The sequence below is a fragment of the Monodon monoceros genome, unplaced genomic scaffold (assembly GCF_005190385.1).
Source record: "Monodon monoceros isolate NGI ecotype Baffin Bay Population unplaced genomic scaffold, NGI_Narwhal_1 Contig7338_ctg1, whole genome shotgun sequence".
NCBI classification, from domain to species: Eukaryota; Metazoa; Chordata; class Mammalia; order Artiodactyla; family Monodontidae; genus Monodon; species Monodon monoceros.
The window spans coordinates 3,928-27,379 of NW_021702928.1; the positions used below are offsets into that span (position 1 = coordinate 3,928).

The 23,452-nt window shown below is 39.7% G+C and overlaps 1 protein-coding gene across 1 annotated transcript in view; it reads left to right on the top strand.

Moving 5' to 3' along the window:
* Positions 1 to 601: 601 nt before the first annotated feature.
* The window catches only part of LOC114891252 (myosin-10-like), a gene marked incomplete at its 5' end in the record, with an annotated part of 30,076 nt that continues 7,225 nt past the window's right edge, over positions 602 to 23,452 (top strand). Inside the window, 4 exons of the mRNA XM_029215438.1 lie at positions 602 to 762; positions 7,343 to 7,435; positions 20,614 to 20,677; positions 22,152 to 22,250. Coding sequence (XP_029071271.1) covers positions 602 to 762; positions 7,343 to 7,435; positions 20,614 to 20,677; positions 22,152 to 22,250 — 417 coding nt within the window. The remainder of the gene's footprint in view (positions 763 to 7,342; positions 7,436 to 20,613; positions 20,678 to 22,151; positions 22,251 to 23,452) is intronic.

Consider the following 23,452-nt stretch of genomic DNA (forward strand, 5'->3'; position numbering starts at 1 on the left):
CCGCAAAAAAAAACCCAAACAAACAAAAAAAGAAACTACACAAACATACAAATCGGCAAACGCGTGGGGCCTTATCCTTACCTCGGGTGAGGCTGGTGTTCACTGTGAAGATTTGTGTATGAGGTATGTACAAGGTGCTATGTGGGTCTAGGGGAGAGAACCACCGTCAGCCTGGTCTGAGGGATGAGCCAAGAGGGCGTCTAGTGGCCTTGAAGATGCTGTCAGTAATCAGCGGACATCCCAGAGTTCATTCAGCTCCTTCAGATTAAATTACCTTAACTTAACTGTTTTAGGAATTCTGTTTCCAGTGCTGGATATGTTTCTGGTGCTGAGGCATTGCTTCACAAACATTCTAATAAACTTCACTTCTCTGGCAGAGCCCCCAATTCCAAGGGGGAAAAAAAAACAAATCGTTGTGAACATTTTCCTCTGTCCCCTTACCGGCATCTACCAAAACAATATTTGGGTTAATTTATGCCATTTAAAAATAATAATTTTCAAACTATTGGTGATAGTTTTTTCTTCTTCTTCTTCCCTACTTATTCTCTTTTTACTTTCTACTAATTCTTGTTCCAACTCAGTTTAATTTTGTCGATTATAGTTTGGGAATGTGTGTGCTGTGCTTTTCGTAAAGCAGCCTGTGTTAATATTTCTTCCAGGGGTGAATCGGGTGCCGGGAAGACAGAAAATACTAAGAAAGTCATTCAGTACCTTGCTCATGTCGCTTCTTCACACAAAGGACGAAAGGACCATAATATTCCTGTAAGTGTTTGTTCTGCTGTTGTTTTTTCAAACCCTTAGATTTATTCTTCTGTAATTTCAGAAACAAGAATCAGAAAGCAAGCGTCCTCAGTGTGCTGCTGTAATTGACAGGTCCCTTGTCTCCGCCACTCCCCACCCAGCAAGGAAGGAGCTAGGGCATCAGGAAATTGTTAGTAACTAGCGATTCCACCAGGGCAAACTGGAATTACGGTTGTAACTCGAAGCCTAATTTCTTACAAAGCTGTGGTGGGGATTGTTAAACATGGATGAGCAGTGCTTAGGAAGGCTTCTTCGTTTCCACCAAAAGAAGATCCTCAGATATTTTCAGCGCTTCTTCCTGAACTTACAGAGCTACCACCCACAGCAGCCCGAGGGGAGGATAGAAATTTGGGGAGAATTGATGATAGAAAAGGGGTGAGAATGTAAACGTCAGTTATCCTTAATCTGTAGGTATGAGACGTAGTAGTTAACACTCCCTGAGAGATGCCAGGCATACCAGCTTTCACGGTTCTAAACCGCACATTGATTTGGTGCTTTGGATGTGGCTTTACCGCTAGGAAAAGACCCAAACTCGCTAACGTTTGCATTTATCTGTTTGTAACGAGCAGCAGGAATCACCTAAACCAGTGAAACACCAGGCAAGTGCTTTTCTTTATGCTTCTTAAGTCATGAGTGTTTGCACTAATTTCTGTCTTTGGATTGAATCTCTACTAGAAACAAATACCATTAGTTCTGAGCAAAATCTCCTATGAACAAAATATTTAGTTTTGTAATTGTGTTGCTTTGAGGCTTATTCTTTCCTGAGAAGCAGCATGCCCTTTTGCTTTACCTTTGTTTTCTAGAGGAATTTTAATATTTATTTACCCTTTCGTCATGACATTGAATCATATGTTTATGAAGCCTGTAAACTTAGGGTTTCATGTGTCAATTACCAGGTGGAATTACTTTAATACTCCCTAAACAGGTGGAAACCTAACTTTATGCCACACGTTAAATTTTGAATTTGGGGCTGCAGCTTGAAAAGTTGCAACTTAAAAAATTTCTGATCTGTTAACATTGTAGGGCCTGGTAAGTGTTTTAACCCCAAAGCCTCATTGTATTTAATACATAAATTTAGGATTTTCTTTATCCAGGGCAAGTAACAGAGGAATGTTATTCTCCCTAATTATCAGATGCCCGCCTTTTAGCTCCGCAGAGCATAGCAATGAACAAACCACGGACCGGAGCATTTCCTGCTACTTGGCAAGAGAGGGAGGGCGGAACTGAGCCAGATGCCTTGGATAGAATGGGACGTCTGTACTTGGACACCCCATTCCCTCGCACTGGAACGGTTCTGGTGTGTCTTCCACAAGCATAGTGGTGCAAAGCTAGCATAAAGCAAGAAATGATAGTGTTATGAAAACAATCTCTTAACATAAACGGTCAGAAACATCTAAAGGAATAGTCCCAGATACTGAGATTTTCAGATATCTTTTTTAGAATTCTTAAGAAATTCTCAGACACTAAAGCTGTACTATACCTATGAAGGCCCAGGATGTCCTTTTGCTTTCAGCTGTAGACCAGACCAGTGATACACATTGGGAGGATGAATGAAATAATCATTATCCTATATGATATTTAAAGGCTTCTTTGCCAGTTAAAGAAGGAATCTCTAGACCAGCAACCAGCTTTTCTTTGTGTTTTAGAGTACATGCTAAATGACCTTTAAATATGTACTTAGATCACTAGCAAAATAGTGTTAAATAGTTAACGTACAGATTTCGTTTTTCCAAATCCTCTGTGGATTACATAAATCATTATTGTTAACATTTTGTTTTGATGTCATCTTAAACTACAGAGCGGATCCCTGTGGTGTGTGAGTAGCATGCCTACCCCTAGATTTTACTTTGGGTCAAATGAACCCCCGTAAGCAGGTATCCTCCAAGAAGGCGAGGCGACAGCTTCTCTGGGCCGTGCTGCACTGTCATTACTGATTTGCATGTCTGGTTGCATGTTTGCACTCCGCGCAGAATCTTCCATGCTGCTTTCCCCAAGGTTATGTTAAAGCTAGTCAAGTAGTAGCTGTGCCATGTTTTTAGAAACATGAGAAGACTGCTGGTTCTCAATTACTTTTTCTTCCCCAGCGCACCTGAGGAATATGAGATACTCCTGAGCATAGGGACTGCTCACACCCTGGGGAGGGTTGAGTCGAGAACTTACTTCTCTCCCCCACACCCCCTGCCCTTCCCGGGCGCCCGCAGGCATGCCTTCCTCGCCCCATTTTGAGGATGACTACCGTAAAGTAATGGTTATACTTTGCAAAGGCAGTGTTTCTCTTGGTTTAATGTCACTGGTTTCCAAATTTATGTTGAACTTTATTGGCAAAACTCAGATTCCCAGGAACAGTTTGTGTCAATTGCTAGCATTTTATCACTAAACAGCAGTATAAATTGTAAAAACAAAGTGGAAGGCATTTGTAGGCTCCTGATTTTGTGAGTCTTTGTCTCTTTGCTCATTCTTTTTTTTAAATAACTCTATTAAGATTTAAATTCATGTCCCATAAAATTCACTCCTTTAAAGTGTACAGGTCAGTGTTTTTTTTTTTTTTTTTTTTTTTCAGTGTATTCCCAGAGTTATGCAATTATCACTACAATCAATTTTAGAACATTTTCATCACCCCAGAAAGAAACCGTATACCTATTAGGAATCACCTTCCATGTTCTCCCAGCCCCTGGAAATCCCTCATCTACTTCCTGTCTCTCTGAATCTGCCTATTCGTGGTATTTTATATGAACGGAATCATATAATATGTGGTTCTCACTGTGCATAATGTTTTCAAGGCTCATCCATGCTGGAGCTTGTGTAAGTGCCGCATTCCTTTTTGTGGCCAAATAATAACCTGTTATATTAAATTTGTCACGTTCTGTTTATCCCTTCACCAGTTGATGGCCATTTGGATTGTTTCCACTTTGGCACCAATATGAATAATGCTGCAATATATAAGTTTTCACATAGCCATACATTTTCAGTTCTCTTGGGTGTATACCTAGGAGTGGAATTGCTGGATTGTGGTAATATTCTGTTTAACATTTTGAGGAACTGCCAAACTTTTCCATAGAGGCTGCACCACTTTACATTCCCCGCAGTGTTTGAGGGCGCCAGTTTCTCCATATCCTGGGCAACACTTGTCATTGTCTTTTTATTAAGGCCATCCTAGCAGTGTGAAGTGACCGATTTTTTTATGTTTACCTTATAACTTCATTATAGAAATAGGAACAAATGTAAGAAATAAATTTTCAAAATTAAGGTCACAGTATTTAAGAAGTAAACCATTTACCTCTCAACTTTTACTTACCATAACACAATGAGTCCTCGTTTGGCTTAATGCCCTGGCCAACAGCAAGTACAGCTCCAGTGCCCATATTCCCTCATCGTAGGTCACTGTTACAGGCCCTCGATGTCTGGCACAGTGTTCAGGGCCACTCCAAAGCCTGGACGTGGTACGATTTCAGAGCAGGTTTGAGGACGACTAATTCCTTAAACTGGACCATACCCTGGGAATGACCCGTTCAAGCCAGCCCACCTGCCCACTGACTCCTGAGCCATCCACCTCTAGATGGCAGCTTCCGGATGACTCTTATCTACTGGTCTAAACTGCCTTGAACTAAGACAAAAAGGTGATAGATAGCAGGTAACAAGCACAGAAATTAGAGCCTGCCACTCGAGATGAGAGTCTGGTTCTAACCATGGCGTTTGACTGCTGCCGCCAGCTTCCAACCGTACTCTGCGGTCAGTGGGACGCCTGCAGCTTTGCCCATCAGGCCTACAGGTGCAGCAAGAGTCCAGCCCGAGTCCCCTTGCTGGCTGAACTGGAGTTTGGAAAGAGGTGTATGTACATATATAATTTTTTTTTAACCAATTTAAAACTCATCCTATATCTATCATATAGCAAGTGTATATAATACATTGTGTAATAAACACAAGGGTATAGTTTTCATCACGATCGGTAAACCTTTAAAGCATCATATAATTCTAAATACTTAGAACTTTAAAAATAATTTAAATAGCTAATGCTGATTTCTTTTCCCCACATTCGCAAGTGACATTTCTCATTACTATATAGAATAGAAAAGGGACATTGCCCATCCGAGTCCCAGCAGAAAGGTTAGCACTTAGTCACTGTCCCCTGATGGTTTGTAAATGGCTTCATAATTTGGTTGAGAGCTGTTAGCCCTGTTTATCTAAATGTGAAATTATTCAAGGCAGAAATGGTCAAATTTTAGTGGTAATTTCTTAAAGATCATTTTTGTGTGTTTTATAATATTAGCTCTGTGTCAAGCTCTTTGTGATTCATTTATGAGTTTTTGAGATCTTTACTTGGTCTCAGTGATGTCAAAAATCCATTGGAAGAGAAGTACCACCACATTCCTGTTAACGTTGTGGCCTCCAAAGCAGGGACCCAGGCCTGTGGTTACGACAGTGATTCTGAGGACCCTTAACCCAAATCTTACTTCCACCTCTGGCTCACCACCACCCCCTCCCCAAATACTACTAGAATGTCTTCGGACTGCTGATTACCCATCCATTCAGCAAACATTCACGGAGCATCATTTTGGCGTGATACTGACTAACCTCATGTAGGGTATACAGCCGGTGCCTTTAAGCCAAGAGAAGAAAGAATGGAATCAGGATCAGTGGATCACATGCACACACGTGCGTGTACACACACGTGCGCGTATACACACACGAAGGAGAAAAGAATCTATAAACTTGACCCAAGGAGTTCTTGAAGCCATGTCTAGGGAATATTAAAATGAGGTATATAATATTTGTTTTACCTCCAAGTTAGGAAAATATTTTAAAGGTAGATTATTATTGAAAGTATTTTTATTATGATTTGGTAGGATAGTGTGTAATTTTAAGGAATCTGTATTCTGACTCCTTGATCTAACCGTAGGAGTGTCAGGTAAAGGCAGTGCCCCACTTATCAAGTCCGGGTTTTTCTGACGGCTTCTACGCCCTGATCACACAGATGGAGTGAGGTTAAGGGATTCTAGAGCCCAAATCATTACTGCGGTGCCAGTGCACCGAGAGCTTTGCGAGATGTTAGCATAGACGCAGTGATGGCTGTGACCGCTAACCTCCAGGGGAAAGGCACTTCTACGTCACAGCACAATGGCTGCTATTCGTAGTGATGACTTTCAGCCATTAACATTGGTTCAGGACACCATGTTTAAGAAACTTTGATAGCATGTAGTGTTTAGAAAAATTTACATCAGAAGTAGTCTGGTGTCTTGAAGTCCATAAACGGGAAGATCCCCCGTACAGGGAGCATATTATCTAAAGCCAGGAATGTGAGTTGATGCCATGTCATGACATTCACATGGCAGGACTGGTTCCTGACTGGTTTCAGTTGAACACAATAGTAGACTATAGATAAAACCTGGGAAAATAATCCAGACAATCGGACAATCCACATAAATGCTCCAGAGTAGACGTGTAACACTGCAGCGCCTCACTGTGTCACGTGCTTCAGGAACATTTCCTACCCTTTCAGTGGAGTGAACCACACCTGGGTCAGATGCCGAGACTGCATGTGTGGCATAGATCTGTTCCCGATTTTGGAGTCGATGGTAGTGTAATACATCACAGGGCAGGTGGCCATTAATTTTAAAATCTTAGGTGAGCTTCCTTGTACTCTGTTTTTGCTTAGAGCATCACAGTAGCTAGCAGTTTTTATCCTTTCTTGAGGTCTAGTATACTGTGGGTATTTTAAAATACAGGGGTAAGATTTGTGTTTGGAAAGAGCAGATTTATTTAAGTCCTACAGTGTAATTCTGAAATTACATTCCAGGGATACAGAAGTGCCTCATGCTTCCCCATACAGCCTTCTGTTGTGTTTCATGATTAAAGCATATATATACTTAACGTATTTTGTTTGTAAAACCTGTTTTATAGCTTAATTTGCATATAAGTAATGACCATTATATCAAATACAGTATACGTAGCTTTTTAAATATGTGCAAGAATTCAGCAGCATCGCCGTCTTTGTCGCCTCTGAAACCGGAGACGAGGACATTGCCCTGTCTCCATCATTAAGATGTTATGTGAAACCTTTGGAAAAATGGCAAGTCTTATTACCAGCACAGTGGAAATTATTAGAATTTGCTGCCTTAAATCTTTGGAACGAGGCAAAGTAGAAATAAGCAGGAGTATTAGTATTAATATGTCCTTAACTGAAGTATCATGCTAAATTTCATTTCATGAAAACAGTTTGCTTTACTTTAAAAATTCTCCACTTAACTTACGTGCCCCGTCCTTAAATTTACCATCACTGTGCAATGTGACATTTTCTTCTCCTTGTGAGCACATGATAGATGCTAATTTTTTCCTTTAGCAGAGCCCATAAGACCAAGGTAAGAAGCCAACAACAAAGTTTGCTGGATGGCAAGTAAAATGAAAATACTGAGCAAAAGAGGCAGTGTTTGGTTTTGCTTTGTTGTTTTTTTTCCCTGAGGACTGGAGTAGACATGTTAGATTAACATATACTTGCTTTTATTTGTGTGTGTGTGTGTGTGTGTGTGTGTGTAATGTCTTTTAGGGGGAACTTGAACGGCAGCTTTTGCAAGCAAATCCAATCCTGGAATCATTTGGAAACGCAAAGACTGTGAAAAATGATAACTCATCTCGTTTTGTAAGTTTAAAAGCACCAGAAACTTTTCATTCCTCAGACTTCTAGTTGAATGTCTACTATGATTAAGCAAATCAAGTACTTTCCTTCCTAACAGATGTAGTATGGAACAGGGCTGTCCAATAGAAATACAACGCGAGTCATGTGTAATTAACATTTTCCTGGTAGTCACATTTTGAAAAGCAAAACAAATGGGAAAAAACAAATGGGAAAGTAATTTTAATCATATGTTTATTATATATAGTTATGTATATAGATAGTTATGTATTATTCTGTGGGTGTATAATTATATAACCTCTCTGAACTTATTTCTTCGTGTTTGATTGGGGATGATATGTAATTATGAGGTTGGCGTGGAGATTAAATGAGATGCGTGCTGAATACTTAACACAGAACCAGGCACAGTGAACACTCAACAAGCGAAGTTGGAATTGGATGTGGTAAATTGTTCTTTTCATACATTACCATTTCTATGGGATGTGGACCTCAGAATAATTTGTCCCTCGCATTTTGTCTCCTCAAAAATTTCCTCTCAGCCGTTCGACTCCCTTAATTCGCTGAAAGCTTTACTTTCTTCCTCAGCCCGACCGGCTTGCACACCTAGTCTGGGGACGTTATCCTGAGTGACAGTCTGCTCAGTGTGACTTACAGGACACGGGCCTCCCCTTTCCAGCTGCTTAGAGTCGACACTTTAATAGCAAATCATTCAACTTCTGTTATTTCTACTTAAGTCATTCGAGTTAATTCTATGTTTTTCCTCCCTCCTCTGATATTAGACGTCTTGGTTAAAGTTAAGAAGGCCAGAATCAGAGACTTCAATTCTAACAATCCCTTGATGGGCAGTTTCTGGAAATCGGGTTCACTGTGACATTCTTTACTCTGGGTCCGCACGTTAATCTCCTGACGATGTGGTTTCTGTGATTAGGAGATGCCACCAGATCACAGAGGACCCAGGAAATACAAAGGTAGCTAGATAACCCTCTGTATGCCTTTGCCCGGGCTGCCAAAACAGAGCACCACAGACTGGGTGGCTTAAACAATAGACATGTATTTTCTCACAATTGGAGGAAGTCTGGGATCAAGGTGTTGGCAGGGCTGGTTTCTTCCGAGGCCTCTCTCCTTGGCTTGTGGACGGCCGTCTCCTGTGAATTCACGTGCTCTTCCCTCTGCATGTGTCTGTGTCTGTTCTTCTCTCATAAGACCCCAGTCATATTGGATCCGGCCCACCCTAGTGACCTCATTTTAGCTTAATTACATCTGTGAAGACCCTTTCTTTAAACACAGTCATGCTCTGAGCTACTAGAGGTTAGGACTTCAACATATGGATTTGGGGGTGGGGGACGATTCAGCCCGTAACACCCTCAGAGGTAGTTTAAGTGCAAGAGACTTTAGCCAAGTTATGTAAGAAGTATGGGACTATTTGCTTGGAATATTGTTTATTCCCAGTAAGATAAAATCTGAAGATTTGCTTAATCCAAGTTCATTTAGTAATTATTTTAGCTTTTTCTGTACAAAGTGGGATAACAAATGTGCCCGTGTCAGTAGGAAGCATGGCTATGACTTTTGGCTCTGGGGAAACTGAGCTGCTTTCTGAGTTTCTATCATTCTGTGGATCGTCAGCACTGAGCTGGAGCCACAATTAAATCTGAAATTCTTCCTCCTGAAAGCCCTGTGTTTAGTGGCTGTATCCTGGGATGGGAGACACAGTGAGCTACCAGCTTTGGTATGTGAATCTCCGTGAAGATTTTCAAGGACTTCTTAGTGGAAAATGTTTTCTTTTACCACATAAATCAAGTTACCAGTCTATTCTGATTTCTACCCCCCGGCACCCAAACCACACTCTAAATTCAAGAAAAACACTTTTGTACCCATTTGTCTCATTTTTGCCTAGAAAAGATAAATTGCTACTAACCAGCCATGTGTGTCCTTTGGTAAAGAATGTAGTGATTCTGTTACTAAGTGGTAAAGATTCATCTACTGAGGTTTTTGTGTTTGGGACAGATAGACGTGTTGCTATGTAACAAATTCCCCTAAGACCTAGTGACGTAAAACGTTTATCGTCTCAGCGTTTCTGAGTGCTGGTTCTGGCCCGTGGTCTCCCGTGAGGTCGTCATTATTGTGTGATTGGCTAGCGCTGAGGCATCTGAACGCCTGCTGAGGCTGGAGGAGCTTCCCAGCTTACTTGGGTAGCTTTTGGCAAGAAGCCTCAGTTCCACACCTCAGTGGCCTCTCTGCCACATGACGGTTGCTCACGACATGGCAGCCGGCATCCCCCAGAGCAGGTGACCCGAGTACCAGAAGGTAGGGGTTATGGAGGCCATCTTGGAAGTTGGCTATCAGAGATCATTAGATTTCCATATTGACATATGTAGGTTACAGTCCGTAATTTGCATTACTCTAGATCGCTGGTTCTCAATTTGGGGTCCCCTGGGGATCCCACGTTTGCTGTCTCGTGGGTGGAGGCCAGGGATGTTGCTAAACATCCTGCAATGTACAGGACAGGCCCCACAACAGAATTATCCCCAAATGTCAGTTATATGGAGGTTGAGAAACTCTGCTCTAGTTTGTTCCTTTAACTTGTAGTCTAAATTAAGCTGATCACTTTTTGAAATTCATTTGCAGAGCAATTACTATACTTAAGTCTCCTTAATGCTTGTTATTGACGCATCCTGTTCCAAAGGTTGATAAAATAATTCTGGTGGGAACTTCTTTTACATTCTACTGGTGGGAAGAATTTCTTAGATTGTTTCCTAGCAAGATTGATTCTAGCAAGAATCACCCATTCAGTGTGAATTCTCAACAAACCCTGATTCAGCTGAGGTTCCACCTTCCAGAGTGCTTGTACTACTGAATAATCATCAAGTATGCTCAATCTAATATAGTAAAAGCTAATCTTTTTTTTTTTTTTTTTGGAGTATAATTGCTTCACAACGCTGTGTTAGTTCCTGCTGCACGATGAAGTGAATCAGCCATAGGCATACATATATCCCATCCCTCTTGGACCTCCCTCCCACCTCCACCCCCATCCCACCCATCTAGGTCACCACAGAGCACTGAGCTGAGCTCCCTGTGCTATACAGCAGGTTCCCACTAGCTATCTATTTTACACATGGGTAGTGTATATATGTCAATCCTAACCTCCCAATTCGTCCCACCCTCCCCTTACGCCCCTGTGTCCACATGTCTCTTCTCTATGTCTGTGTCTCTATTCCTGCCCTGCAAATAGGTTCATCCGTACCATTTTTCTAGATTCCACATATATGCGTTAATATACGATATTTGTTTTTCTCTTTCTGACTTAACGTCACTCTGTGTGACAGACTCTAGGACCCACCACATCTCTACAAATGACCCAATTTCGTTCCATTTTATGGCTGAGTAATATTCCATTGTATATATGTACGACATCTTCTTTATCCATTCCTCTGTCGATGGACACTTAAGTTGTTTCCATGTCCTGGCTATTGTAAATACTGCTGCAGTGATCACTGGAGTGGATGTGTCTTTTTGAATTATGGTTTTCTCAGGGTATATGTCCAGTAGTGGGATTGCTGGGTCATATAGTAGTAGTTCTATCTTTAGTCTTTTAAGGAGCCTCCATACTGTTCTCCATAGTGGCTGTATCAATTTACATTCCCGCCAACAGTGCAAGTGGGTTCCCTTTTCTCTACACCCTCTCCAGCATTTATTGTTTGTGGATTTTTTGATGACGGCCATTTTGACAGGTGTGAGGTGATACCTCACTGTAGTTTTGATTTGCATTTCTCTAATGGTTAGTGATGTTGAACATCCTTTCATGTGTTTATTGGCAGTCTGTATATCTTCTTTGGAGAAATGTCTATTTAGGTCTTCTGACCATTTTTGGATTGGGTTGTTTGATTTTTTGATATTGAGCTGCATGAGCTGCTTGTAAATTTTGGAGATTAATCCTTTGTCAGTTGCTTCATTTGCAAATATCTTCTCCCATTCTGAGGGTTGTCTTTTTGTCTTGTTTATGGTTTCCTTTGCTGTGCAAAAGCTTTGAAGTTTCGTTAGGTCCCATTTGTTTATTTTTGTTTTTATTTCCATTTTTCTAGGAGGTGGGTCAAATAGGATCTTGCTGTGATTTATGTCATAGAGTGTTCTGCCTATGTTTTCCCCTAAGAGTTTTATAGTGTCTGGCCTTACATTTAGGTCTTTAATCCATTTTGAGTTTATTTTTGTTTATGGTGTTAGGGAGTGTTCTAATTTCATTCATATGGTAGTTCTATTTTTAGTTGTTTGTTTGTTTGTTTGTTTTTTTGCGGTATGCAGGCCTCTCACTGTTGTGGCCTCTCCTGTTGCGGAGCACAGGCTCTGGACGTGCAGGCTCAGCGGCCGTGGCTCACGGGCCCAGCCGCTCCGCGGCCTGTGAGATCTTCCCGGACCGGGGCACGAACCTGTGTCCCCTGCATCGGCAGGCGGACTCTCAACCACTGTGCCACCAGGGAAGCCCTATTTTTAGTTTTTTAATGAACGTCCACACTGTTCTCCATAGTGTCTGTATCAATTTACATTTCCACCAATAGTGCAAGAGTGTTCCCTTTTCTCCACACCCTCTCCAGCATTTATTGTTTGTAGATTTTTTGATGATGGCCATTTTGACAGGTGTGAGGTGATACCTCACTGTAGTTTTGATTTGCATTTCTCTAGTAATTAGTGATGTTGAGCATCTTTTCATGTGCCTCTTGGCCATGTGTATGTCTTCTTTGGAGAAATGTCTGTTTAGGTCTTCTGCCCATTTTTGGATTGGGTTGTTTGGGGTTTTTTGATATTGAGCTGCATGAACTGTTTTGTATATTTTGGGGATCAATCCTTTGTCAGTTGCTTCGTTTGCGAAATTTTTTCCCATTCTGAATGTTGTCTTTTTGTCTTGTTTATGTTTTCCTTTGCTGTGCAAAAGCTTTTAAGTTTAATTAGGTCCCACTTGTTTATTTTTGTTTTTATTTTCATTACTCTAAGAGGTGGGTCAAAAAAGATCTTGCTGTGATTTATGTCAGAGTATTTTTCCTATGTTTTCCTCTAAGAGTTTTACAGTATCAGGTGTTACATTTAGGTCTTTAATCCATTTTGAGTTTATTTTTGTGTATGGTGTAAGGGAGTGTTCTAATTTCATTCTTTTACATGTAGCTGTTCAGTTTTCCACTGCCTCGCTTATTGAAGAGACTGTCTTTTCTCCATTTTATATTCTTGCCTCCTTTTTCATAAATTAGGTGACCATAGGTGCATGGGTTTATCTCTGGACTTTCTATCCTGTACCATTGATATATATTTCTGTTTTTATGCCAGTACCATACTGTCTTGATTACTGTAGCTTTGTAGTATAAAAGCTAATCTTTTTAAAAAAGATTTTTGATTAATGCAGTATTCTTAGCTATTCATTCAACCAAGAAACAAGCGTATCTTTAATATTGACTTTGGACTTTAATTCTTAGAAAGTCAACTTTATATTGATACATACAGTATTTTTTTAAAGAGTTTAGTAGCTAGCTACTATTATCATAAGGCATTAACTGCACAATACAACAAGAACTTGATTTTAGCAGGTCCATAAAGAATAGTGAAGTAATTAGTTCCGTTGACTGACTCATGTTCAGTTAAAACACCCTTTAGCAGTTTCCTGTGGGTGTTGCCAACACTGTTTCTCAGGGGGTTAGAGAGTAGCCAGTGTAGACTCATTTTTAAATTAAATTTTATTAATTTAGATTTTTTGTTGTGCATTTCAGTTAACTGTTAAGCACCTATTCTTTGCCAGGCACTGTGCTGCTTACTTGTTATCTCCATTGGATGTCTAATGGATTTCTTGAATTAACAAATGGAACTTTTTTTTTCGTTCAAAATTTCTTTTTTTAAGTCTGACGTCAGTAAATGGTACCATCAAGTCACCCAGTTGCTTAAACTTAAAATAAAAACAACAAAACCTAGTAAAACAAAATACCTAGGAATCATCCTTGATTGAGCCTTTTTCTCATGGCCCATGTCCAAGCCAGGAGTGAATTTTGTGGTTCCACCTCCAGGACGTATTTCACATCTGTCCACGTTTCTCCTTCTCCCTTCCTTAAACTCCTTGTTCGTCTCAAACCTGGTCTGAGGAGGTTTCCTCTATATCCTCTATCCCAGTGTCCTGCTGATTTCCCTTGTAGCACAGTCTGTAGTCGGCCCTCTGCTCATCTGTGATCTCTCTCCTGCTAGCATGTAAGATCTCTGGCGGTAGGGACCCCATCCACCTTGCTCTCTGGATCCTTAGTTGCCTCTGCCTCCCACGTGTAAGTACATAGTAGGTATATGTATTTATGGAATCCATTGTTACAGTGTGGTTGCCTACTAAGCACTTGACACTCTTCTATGCCCTGGGAATATGTCAGTGCACAAAACAAAGGTCTGCATCCTCACAGAGCTCACCTTCAGTTGAGTTTTACCTTTAATGTGTTTTTGATGACATGCCATCATGTACAGGTGGGCTCAGGGAGTGTTGCACGTGCCAGGCTCTCTGAGAATATGCATGCCCCAGTTTTTTGGTTTTTTTTTTTTTAATTGAAGCATAGTTGATTTACAATATCATGTTAGTTTCAGGTGTACAGCAAAGTGATTCAGTTACACATTTTTTTCATATTCTTTTCCATTATAGGTTATTACAAGATATTGAATATCGTTCCCTGTGCTATACAGTAAATCCTTGTTGCTTATCTGTTTTATATGTGGTAGTGTGTATCTGTTAGTCCCATACTCCTAATTTATCCCTCCCCACCCTTCCCTTTTGGTAACCGTAAGTTTGTTTTCTATGTCTGTGAGTCTGTTTCTGTTTTGTAAATAAATTCATTTGTATTATTTTTTAGATTCTACATATAAGCAACATCATGTAATGTGTCTTTCTCTGTCTGACTTCACTCAGTATGATAATCTCTGGGTCCATCCATGTTGCTGCAAATGGCAATGTTTCATTCTTTTTTATGGATGAGTAGTATTCTGTTGTATACATATGTACCACATCTTTTTATTCATTCATTTGTTGCTGGACACTTAGGTCGCTTCCATGTCTTGGCTACTGTAAATAGTGCTGCTGTGAACATTGGGGTGCACGTATCTTTTCAAACTAGAGTTTTCGTCTTTTCCGTATATATACCCAGGAGTGGAATTGCTGGATCATATGGTAACTATTTTTACCTTTTTAAGGAACCTCCACCCTGCTTTCCATAGTGCGTATGCCCCAGTTTTAGAAGTGTGGGCAGAAGGTGCGTGGGAGCTGCTGGCCCCACAGCCAGGCCAGCCTGGGGTTGGGGCTGGGATTGGGGTTGGACGTCAGACCGAAAGAGTGACGTGACGTTAGAAGATGAGTTGTGTGTACAGTGGAATTCCGTGTGGTCATTATTTACAAGCCACATGCCTGCAGTGAAAATATTAGAAACTATAAACTCTGTAAATTTTAGAATCCACTTGTTTCCATTTCTTTGATCTGATATAGACAAGTACTTTCCTGAAGAATATCTTTTCTTTCAGGGGTGACTAGCTCATGGTTTGTATTGAAGGGGATTCTTTAGGAGAGCATTGCCCTTATGAAAATAATCGTTCACAATTAGTCCAGCTCTCTGTTTATGGACAAGTGAAATGCGTTCCAGATGGAGGAGATTTATGTAAAATGAATGTCTTGTAATGAAACTTTAGAAACGGAGTTCAGTTTCAAAATTATTGTATCAGCAGATACATCTCATCTTAGAAAGTTTTAGTAGGGATCACTTTCCATATCTGCACAAATCTTTTCCTTTATTTCTTCTATTTTTTTTTCCTTTGCAAAGATTTAAGCCAATTTGGCAGTTCCGTTTTATGTACCTTGTGGTAGCTAATTAGTCTCTAATTTTTGAAGCTAGATAAAGCCTCCAGGTGCCTCCTTACCCCTTGGCTACCAGGTTACAATGAAAGTGAGTCAGAATTCTGCCCCCCTCACGTGTATTATCCGAGCAGGCACCAAAATCAATTTTGTGGGTAAATTGAACACAGTTGCTGCTCTGTCTTGTGTTGTCTAACTGAGCCTTTCTGTAAAGATTTACCGAGGCAAATGTGACAGTATCAGACACAGAACGTGGTCTGCACCACGCAACCCCCATCCTCCAGATCCACGGCTGCCCTCCCAACCCTGCAGCCCCTGGGGCTCGCTGCAGCCTTGACACCCGGCCCACACCAGACTGGCTGGCGGACGTCTGTGTATTTCCAATCAGTCCATGGCTATTAATGTCACTCATTTTCCCCCAGGAATTTCTTAACATCCTTTACACTAAGTAACAGGGCCACTTAGTTCACAAGAAAACCCATTTTACTAATTAACAAAGCTTCTGGTGTAACCTGGAGATTAAGATAGTTGAAGCATTTACAATAGCCATCTGGCCTTGGGATTAAATCCTAACTAATTACTTCCCGAATGGGTTTTCCCATTTAGGGCAAATAGCTGCCTCCAGAGTGGAGATATTTCCTGGAGCAAAACTAATACCCGTCCATAGCACGCTATCTATACCTGGAGCAAACTAATACCCGTCCATAGCACGCTATCTATACCTGGAGCAAACTAATACCCGTCCATAGCACGCTATCTATACTAACATGTTTTCAGGTAAATTACGGATCTTATGACAACTTTAAATACCAAATTAGGAAGGGGGAAAGTATTTTCAGAGCATGAAACAAACCTGCATTGTCCCTGCAGTAAGTTGCTAACACTCTAGAGTTAATAACTATGGATACGTCTTAACCACCCACCGAAAAAGTTCCAGAAAGTCAGTGTCGATTCAGAAGGAATAAAATTCTTTAAGCAAGATGATTTTCTTATTTTCTTGACAGTATCAAAATATCCAAGTTGTCCTATTGCACCTTTTGAGTGAAATTCTTTAGTTTCTGTTTTACATAAGAGAGAGGATTCTAGCCATCTTTGCTGTTCAGACTCTTGCAGTAACATGCTGTCTTAGTTGTCCTTGGATTGGGAAGCAATGTGCATGGCATCAAAATGCATCCTCTATCATTAACACATAATGTACTTGTCCTATTTTTTGCTTTTCCTTTGTTTTTGTTTTTATTGGCGAAATCCTGGTTGAATATTCTGAGTACCATAATCTGACCTATATGGGAATCAAATACAGTGTGGGCATCTTCACCACAAGTTTCTTCACATCATGTCTAAAAGATGAGAGGACCCAACCCATTTAAAAGTAAAACTGCTTCTTTTCCACTTTAGATTTGTATGTTAATAAAAACGTTAATTCTGAAAGAGTATGTATTATGTATGTGACGGAAAAGCTTTTCAACCTATATATTTTATTTTCTCCCCTGACCCCACCCCAAGACTAACACTGAAGTGATTTCACATCCCCTGGCCTGCCTCTTACCTAATTTGCCAGGATGTTCAACATTAAGGGGAATATTTAAATCCTAGACCATTTGGGGGATATTCAGTAAAGTATTTCCTTTTGGTTCAGAAATTTTGCTTTTTTCTGTCGTCAAAGTATTGATACTTGGGTAGATCTCGTAAAATAGCTGAACATGAGTATCACTTAGCATAGAGAGTTGATAATTTTCAACTTTATAAGGTTTTTTTTGTTTTGTTAAAGTGTTTTAAAAATAGAACCAAGATTTATTAGTTACTGAGTAGGTTGTTTTCAGAGTTACTGGTTTCTTTTGGGGTCAGGACAGGGCCAGAGGGACACCCCCAGTCCACTCTGCCTTCTCCCACATGTAGGCTTTCTCATTCCATCCTCTTTTTTCATTAGTTTTTTGCCTGGCGCTTTTCCTTTAGCCAAAAGATATTTCTCTGGCACTAGCTGTAATGGTTAGAGCAACTATGGATGCCAGTTATAAAAAGGGAAGGGAACCGATTTGGCTAGGGAACTGATGAGCAAATTAGATGTTGTATGTTGGTGACTTTGTTTATCCAGGTAAGTGATCACATGTCTAAATTATTTGGGGACATTTCTTTTTAGGTTACCTGTTCAGAAGCCCGTGTTTTTAGTTCAGAAGAACTAAAAAACTTTAGTTTGTTTTTTTTTCTCCTTTGAATCTAACTTCCTTTTTTAGTTTATTATTTTCTCATGAAGTAAAGGAAAAATAAGTTCACCAAATATAAAATGGATAGTGTTCAATTTAAAAATTTAAAGTTATTAGAGTTCAACATTACCAGTGTGATAACTTTGTCCTTTTGCCCAAATAAAGAATTTCTTTTATTTAATGAATTTTGAACTTCTAATGTAGAGTGGTAAAGAAAAGGGAATAGGAAATAGTATAAGAAGTTGAGAGCTTAAACAGCATGTAGATAAATACATAATAAATTAGACAAGTTATTGAAAGCTGAACGTTTGTATTACTATATAATGAATTTTTAAGTGAAATATTCAGTAAGAATTAGGTGATATGATATGATTTTGATTAACCTTTCTGCAGGGTTAAAGTGAGAAGTTTGAAAAAGTATCTGTTTGAGCAGTTGTGTTGGCAGTGTAATCTTTGCAGCTATGAAGTAATAACATTGTCTTGACTACTCTCTCTTAAAATAGTAATTTTTTATTAATGAAATAGTGTATAGATGATACAGCTGTTTAAAATTTGGAAAGAATTTTAATCCTCATTATAACATCAGGACCTGATTTTAGTTTTTGAGGTTTTTTTTGAGCAGTTCTAATGATTTGTAAGGACTGATAGTTTCGAACTTTATTGTTTCTTAAGGGTCTTCCACAAAACAAGAACAAAAATGACTTATTTTAAAAATACCGTAAAACTCATTTTCTCTCATAATTACCATATGAGTCCTTTGGGCTATTTTATAAATCTAAGAAAAATTAAGGGTTTTAGTGATCTTATTTTTTTTCTGTATTTTGTAACATTTTGTTATTTCATCATCCTTGGAATTGATTCATCATTACTCATCAGTGTTTAAAAAGACTAAAATAGGGGCTTCCCTGGCGGCACAGTGGTTAAGAATCCACCTGCCAACACAGGGGACACGGGTTCGAGCCCTGGTCCAGGAGGATCCCACATGCCGCGGAGCAGCTAAGCCTGTGTGCCACAGCTACTGAGCCTGCACTGTAGAGCCCGCAAGCCAGAACTACTGAGCCCACGGGTGCGCCTAGAGCCCGTGCTCCGCAGCAAGAGAAGCTACTGCCATGAGAAGCCCAGGCACCGCAACAAAGAGTAACCCCCGCTCGCCGCAACTAGAGAAAGCCCGTGCGCAGCAATGAAGACCCAACGCAGCCAATAAATAAATTGTTTATTTATTTATTTAAAAAAAAAAAGACTAAAATAATAAGGCTAATGGAATTGCCTAGAAGGAGGCTGTAACAGTGACTGTTGCATCATCCTTTCGTTTGCTTATTGTATTGCCCAAAGAATTGCATTATCTTTCAAGAAGGTATGAAAGAATGCTACAGACAGCATTTTTGTAGTCTGATTTTAGATTTCAGTGAACATAATTGAAAAAATCAGAAGTTTTCACCTTAACGACAAAGAGCGGTAAAGTGACAGAGGAACACATTTCACAAATATTAGATGAATCCGAAGATGAATGCAAAGAGACAGGCAGCGTTGTAGACTCTGATGACAGTGAAATTGGTTCTGTAAGTCTCAGGTTGAGTCTTCAAATGGTGTAGCCTTGAATTTTCTCAAACTCAAGAACAATCTGTTTCTAAAGACAAAAAGGAAATGTGTCATTGGCATCCAGTTATAGTCATTCAACAGGAAGGATTTCCTAACTCAGAATTTTGTAAGAAGAATCTGGACCGCTGGTTTTACTAAACGGCCATGTGACAGTGTTCTTTCATCTTGTGTAATGTTTGTGGATCAGCATTTATGCAGTATGGTTTGTAAAGGGACAAATGTTGAAGGCAGAATTGTATATGAAAGTGATTGGAAGGAAGTAGACGGTGTAGAAATGAAGAGCTTAGCTGCTCTGTGGCATGTGGGATCTTCCCGGACCGGGGCTCGAACCCGTGTCCCCTGCACTGGCAGGCAGATTCTCAACCACTGCGCCACCAGGGAAGCCCTGTGATCTATTTTGAGTTAATTTTTGTATATGGTGTGGGGTAAGGGTCTAGGTTCTTTTTGTTTCATTTTGCATATTTTTCAAGCACCACTTGTTGAAAAGACTGGTCCTTTCCCTGTTAAATTACCTCGGCACCTTTGTCAAAGATGAACTGACCGAATGTGCGTGGTCTATTTCTGGACTCTGCTCCATTGTTCTGTATCTCTGTCCTTTAATCAATACCACAGTGTCTTAATAATTTTATAGCTTCTTGAAATCCAGTAGTGCACGTCCTCAAGCTCTGGTCCTCTTTCTCAGAATTGTTGTGACTTTTCTAGATCTTTTTCATTTCCCTTAAATTTTAGAATCTGCCTGTCCACTTCTATAAAGAAAGCCTTCCAATCCCTTGCCTTTTCATTTGCTGAATAACAGTAATATGTTTACCAGTATCAGTCCTTAGCAGTCCTGGAATTTTTTATCATTATTATGTTCCTTTATTTTGCAAAGTATTTAATTTGGCCTTTTATATCAGTATTTATAAGTAAGATATTTGCTTTTATATTGCTTTCCCTTTTTTATGATATCTTTACCAGTTTGGGTATTCAGTGTTATGATAACTTTATAAAATGAATTATGAAAGAATCACTGTTTTCTGTTTCCCTGAAACAGTTATGTAGTAAAGCAATCAAATATTCCCTAGGAATTTGCAAAACTACTTAAGACCAACCCATCATTTTTAAAGGAGTAATTATATTTTATTATTTTCTATGATTATGGTCGGTTCAAGTTTTCTCTTGTTTTCCTGAATGGATTTCTGTTTTCTTAAGAAGTCATCTATATTATTTACTTTTTTCAAGTCTAGCATTATAGGGCTGGGCATAGTGTTCCTTTAAAGCTATTAAAATCTTTCAGATTATTTAGAAGAACTTTTAAAAAGTTCTAAATGGTTAGGGTTTCATTTTTATTATGTCAAGGAGAGTAACCTATCCTAACCCTACATTTTAAAAAAAATGTATTGAGGCTTTTTCTTTATTTGGGGCAATATGTAAGATCCGCTTTTGTAAGCAATTCATGGATACATGACAGGGTACTTTGGCTTATTGTTTTATTATAGTGTCCAGATCTCCTGTGTCCTTAATTTATTTTCAGTTTTCTCTTTGTGATTTATTTTCAGGGCAAGTTTATTCGGATCAACTTTGACGTAACTGGCTATATCGTTGGGGCCAACATTGAAACATGTATCCTTTTTCATAATCACATGATTCAGTAAGGACGTTTAGGTGAATACCGATATGTTGAAAACATCTTCAGTTACTGCTGCGTTAGCCCATTTTTTACCATCTACTTCTGATACTAGTGAGATGAGCATGTCCCATCAAAACAAACCTTATTGATGTACAGAGCTGAAGTAGTTTCAGTTAGTGTTAAGCAGAATAAAACTAGAGGCAAAAAAAAGTCAAACACATAGACTAGTCTTAAGAAATGTCGCCTGCATAGAATGACCTTAAAGAATGATAGATATATAAAGAATTAATTTGATTTAAGAGATAATAAATTAGAAATGATTCTGAATGATAATGTGCCAGTTAGGAAAGATATAGGTGACAATCCTCTGATACTTGTTAACTACTCTTTAGTGATAGAAATACACTGCTTCTATCCCTCAGGTGAGGGATAAATCAAACTTTTCCTGTTAATTCAGAACTGTGTTTTATGTCTCTAAATATGCTCAGAGCCAGAAAACACAAGAAGCACTTGAAAATGACAGGCGAATGGAGCTAGAGTTTCTTCATACCGGGGAGCATCGTTCATGTGAGTGTACTTTTCGCCGAATGTGGAGGATGTGTTTGGGATAGTCTGATTTAAAATCGGGCTGTATGGCACACACATAATTCACTTTGGTGGCCCCTGGGAAGGTTTACTTCAGAGGAGGCAGTCCTCTCCCAAAGCAGTGAAACTGAGACTCTGAGAGTCCAGTGTGGCTTTCAACCCAGAGACATGCTGGGAGCATCAAGGCCCCGTGGACAGAGAACCCAAGCAGGCCCCAGATGTGCGTCCTGATACCCAGGCGGAGGCGTGGTGTTATGACGTGCAGGCGCTGAGTGGGGACTCAGAGGGGTAGGACAGGAGTTATGCACATGAATTTTGGAGTTCAACAAAGTTTTGATTTGTACCTCTACCACTTATTAGCTGGTGGTTTTTTTTTTTTTAAGTTTTTCTACATACAATGCTTCGCACTTTTATTATTTATTTGTTTATTTATTTTTGGCTGCGTTGGGTCTTCGTTGCTGCGCGTGGGCTTTCTCTAGTTGCGGTGAGCAGGGGCAACTCCTTGTTGCGGTGCGCGGGCTTCTCATTGCGGTGGCTTCTCTTGCTGCGGAGCACGGGCTGTAGGCGCACGGGCTTCAGTAGTTGTGGCAGGCGGGCTCAGTAGTTGTGGCTCATGGGCTCTAGAGCACAGGCTTAGTAGTTGTGGCGCATGGGCTTAGTTGCTCCGTGGTACGTGGGATCTTCCTGGACCAGGGATTGAACCTGTGTCCCCTCCGTTGGCAGGCAGACTCTTAACCACTGCTCCACCAGGGAAGTCCCAGCTGTGTTATTTTGAGTAATTTCTTTGTGCCTTGGTTTTCTTATTTGTGAAGTTGTGATAGTAATTCTGATGTTAAAAGGCTTTTCCTGCCTTCAGTGTCACCCTTAACCTCCTTTGCTCAGACCTTCTGGAAAAATCTCGTGCTGTTCGTCAAGCAAAAGATGAACGTACTTTTCATATCTTTTACCAATTGTTATCTGGAGCAGGAGAACATCTGAAGTGTAAGTTACAAAGTTTTTTACTATTTTATATTCAGTTGAGTATCTTTTTTAATATTAAAAAAATTTTTTGAGAAAGAGAACAGTTTTGGGAAACAGATTTATACACATACACCAGAATTCTAGCTGGTTAAATTACGGAAATGATGTTGAACTTCCAAGCCATGGGATCAGTACTTTAAGTGGCAAGCATATGGGTGGTGTTATATTATCTTTTGTACTTTTGTTTCTTTTCTTTTAAAATAATTTTAAATTAGAAGACAAATGATGTGTTTTCATACACATTCCATTTCAAAGTTTATAAATACAAAAGTAAGAGAAAATAAATTTACTTAATAAAATTAACTTGAATAAATATGTGTATTCCTAGATTTACAACTGAATATGTGTTACGCTTCCAGTAGTACTAGAAAGAACCTGTGCGGATTTTTATTTATTTATTTTGTGAATCACAAGTTTAGGGTTGGACAGGGTAAAAAGTAAATTCTGTTCTGGGTCAGAGTTTTGCCGGGTCAGGAGGGAGAGGAGAAGGTACACAACTTTCCAGTTTCTTCTGAGTTTCAAAGTCCACGCTGCTTCTCTAGAATTAGTATGTATATTATTTAGATATCACAACAGACATATAAAAGCCAGTAATACTCTTCTCATCTGGGGTCTAGGCTTTTGTTAACCATAGGTCGTCTGTGGAAGCGTTAAACCCAGAAATCAGTTAAGGAAAGGCCTGCAAAGGAAAAAAATAATAATAATAATAAGCAGCAAGTAAATAGAGTAATTGACAGGGAGAGGCTAAAAATTCAAGATTATCCCGTTAGGTAACGCTGAAGGGAAGGAAACCCTCAGGCTTTCAGACTGGCAGGCATTCTGAAGTAATAGTGAATCAAAAAAAAAAAAAAGACAAAACTGTTAAAAGAAGGAGATTTAAAAAGAAAAAAAGCAAGCAAGCGATACCCAGTAGAAGCTCAATGTGATGTAAATAAGACTTAAGGGATGGGGGTGATCAGGAGAAATCCTCTGCGGCAGAGCCAGTTCCACGGAAAGCTAGGAGCACGTGATAACATCTACTGAAGGGATGACGACCTGTTTTACTATTCTGAGTGCTCCTGAGAACGTCCTTCTGCTCTTAAGAACACATTTCTTGAAGGAGTCGGTTGAGTTCTCTCTAACTCATGGACCCTGAAGTGTAGAGTCAGTGGGAGTGTCCGTTA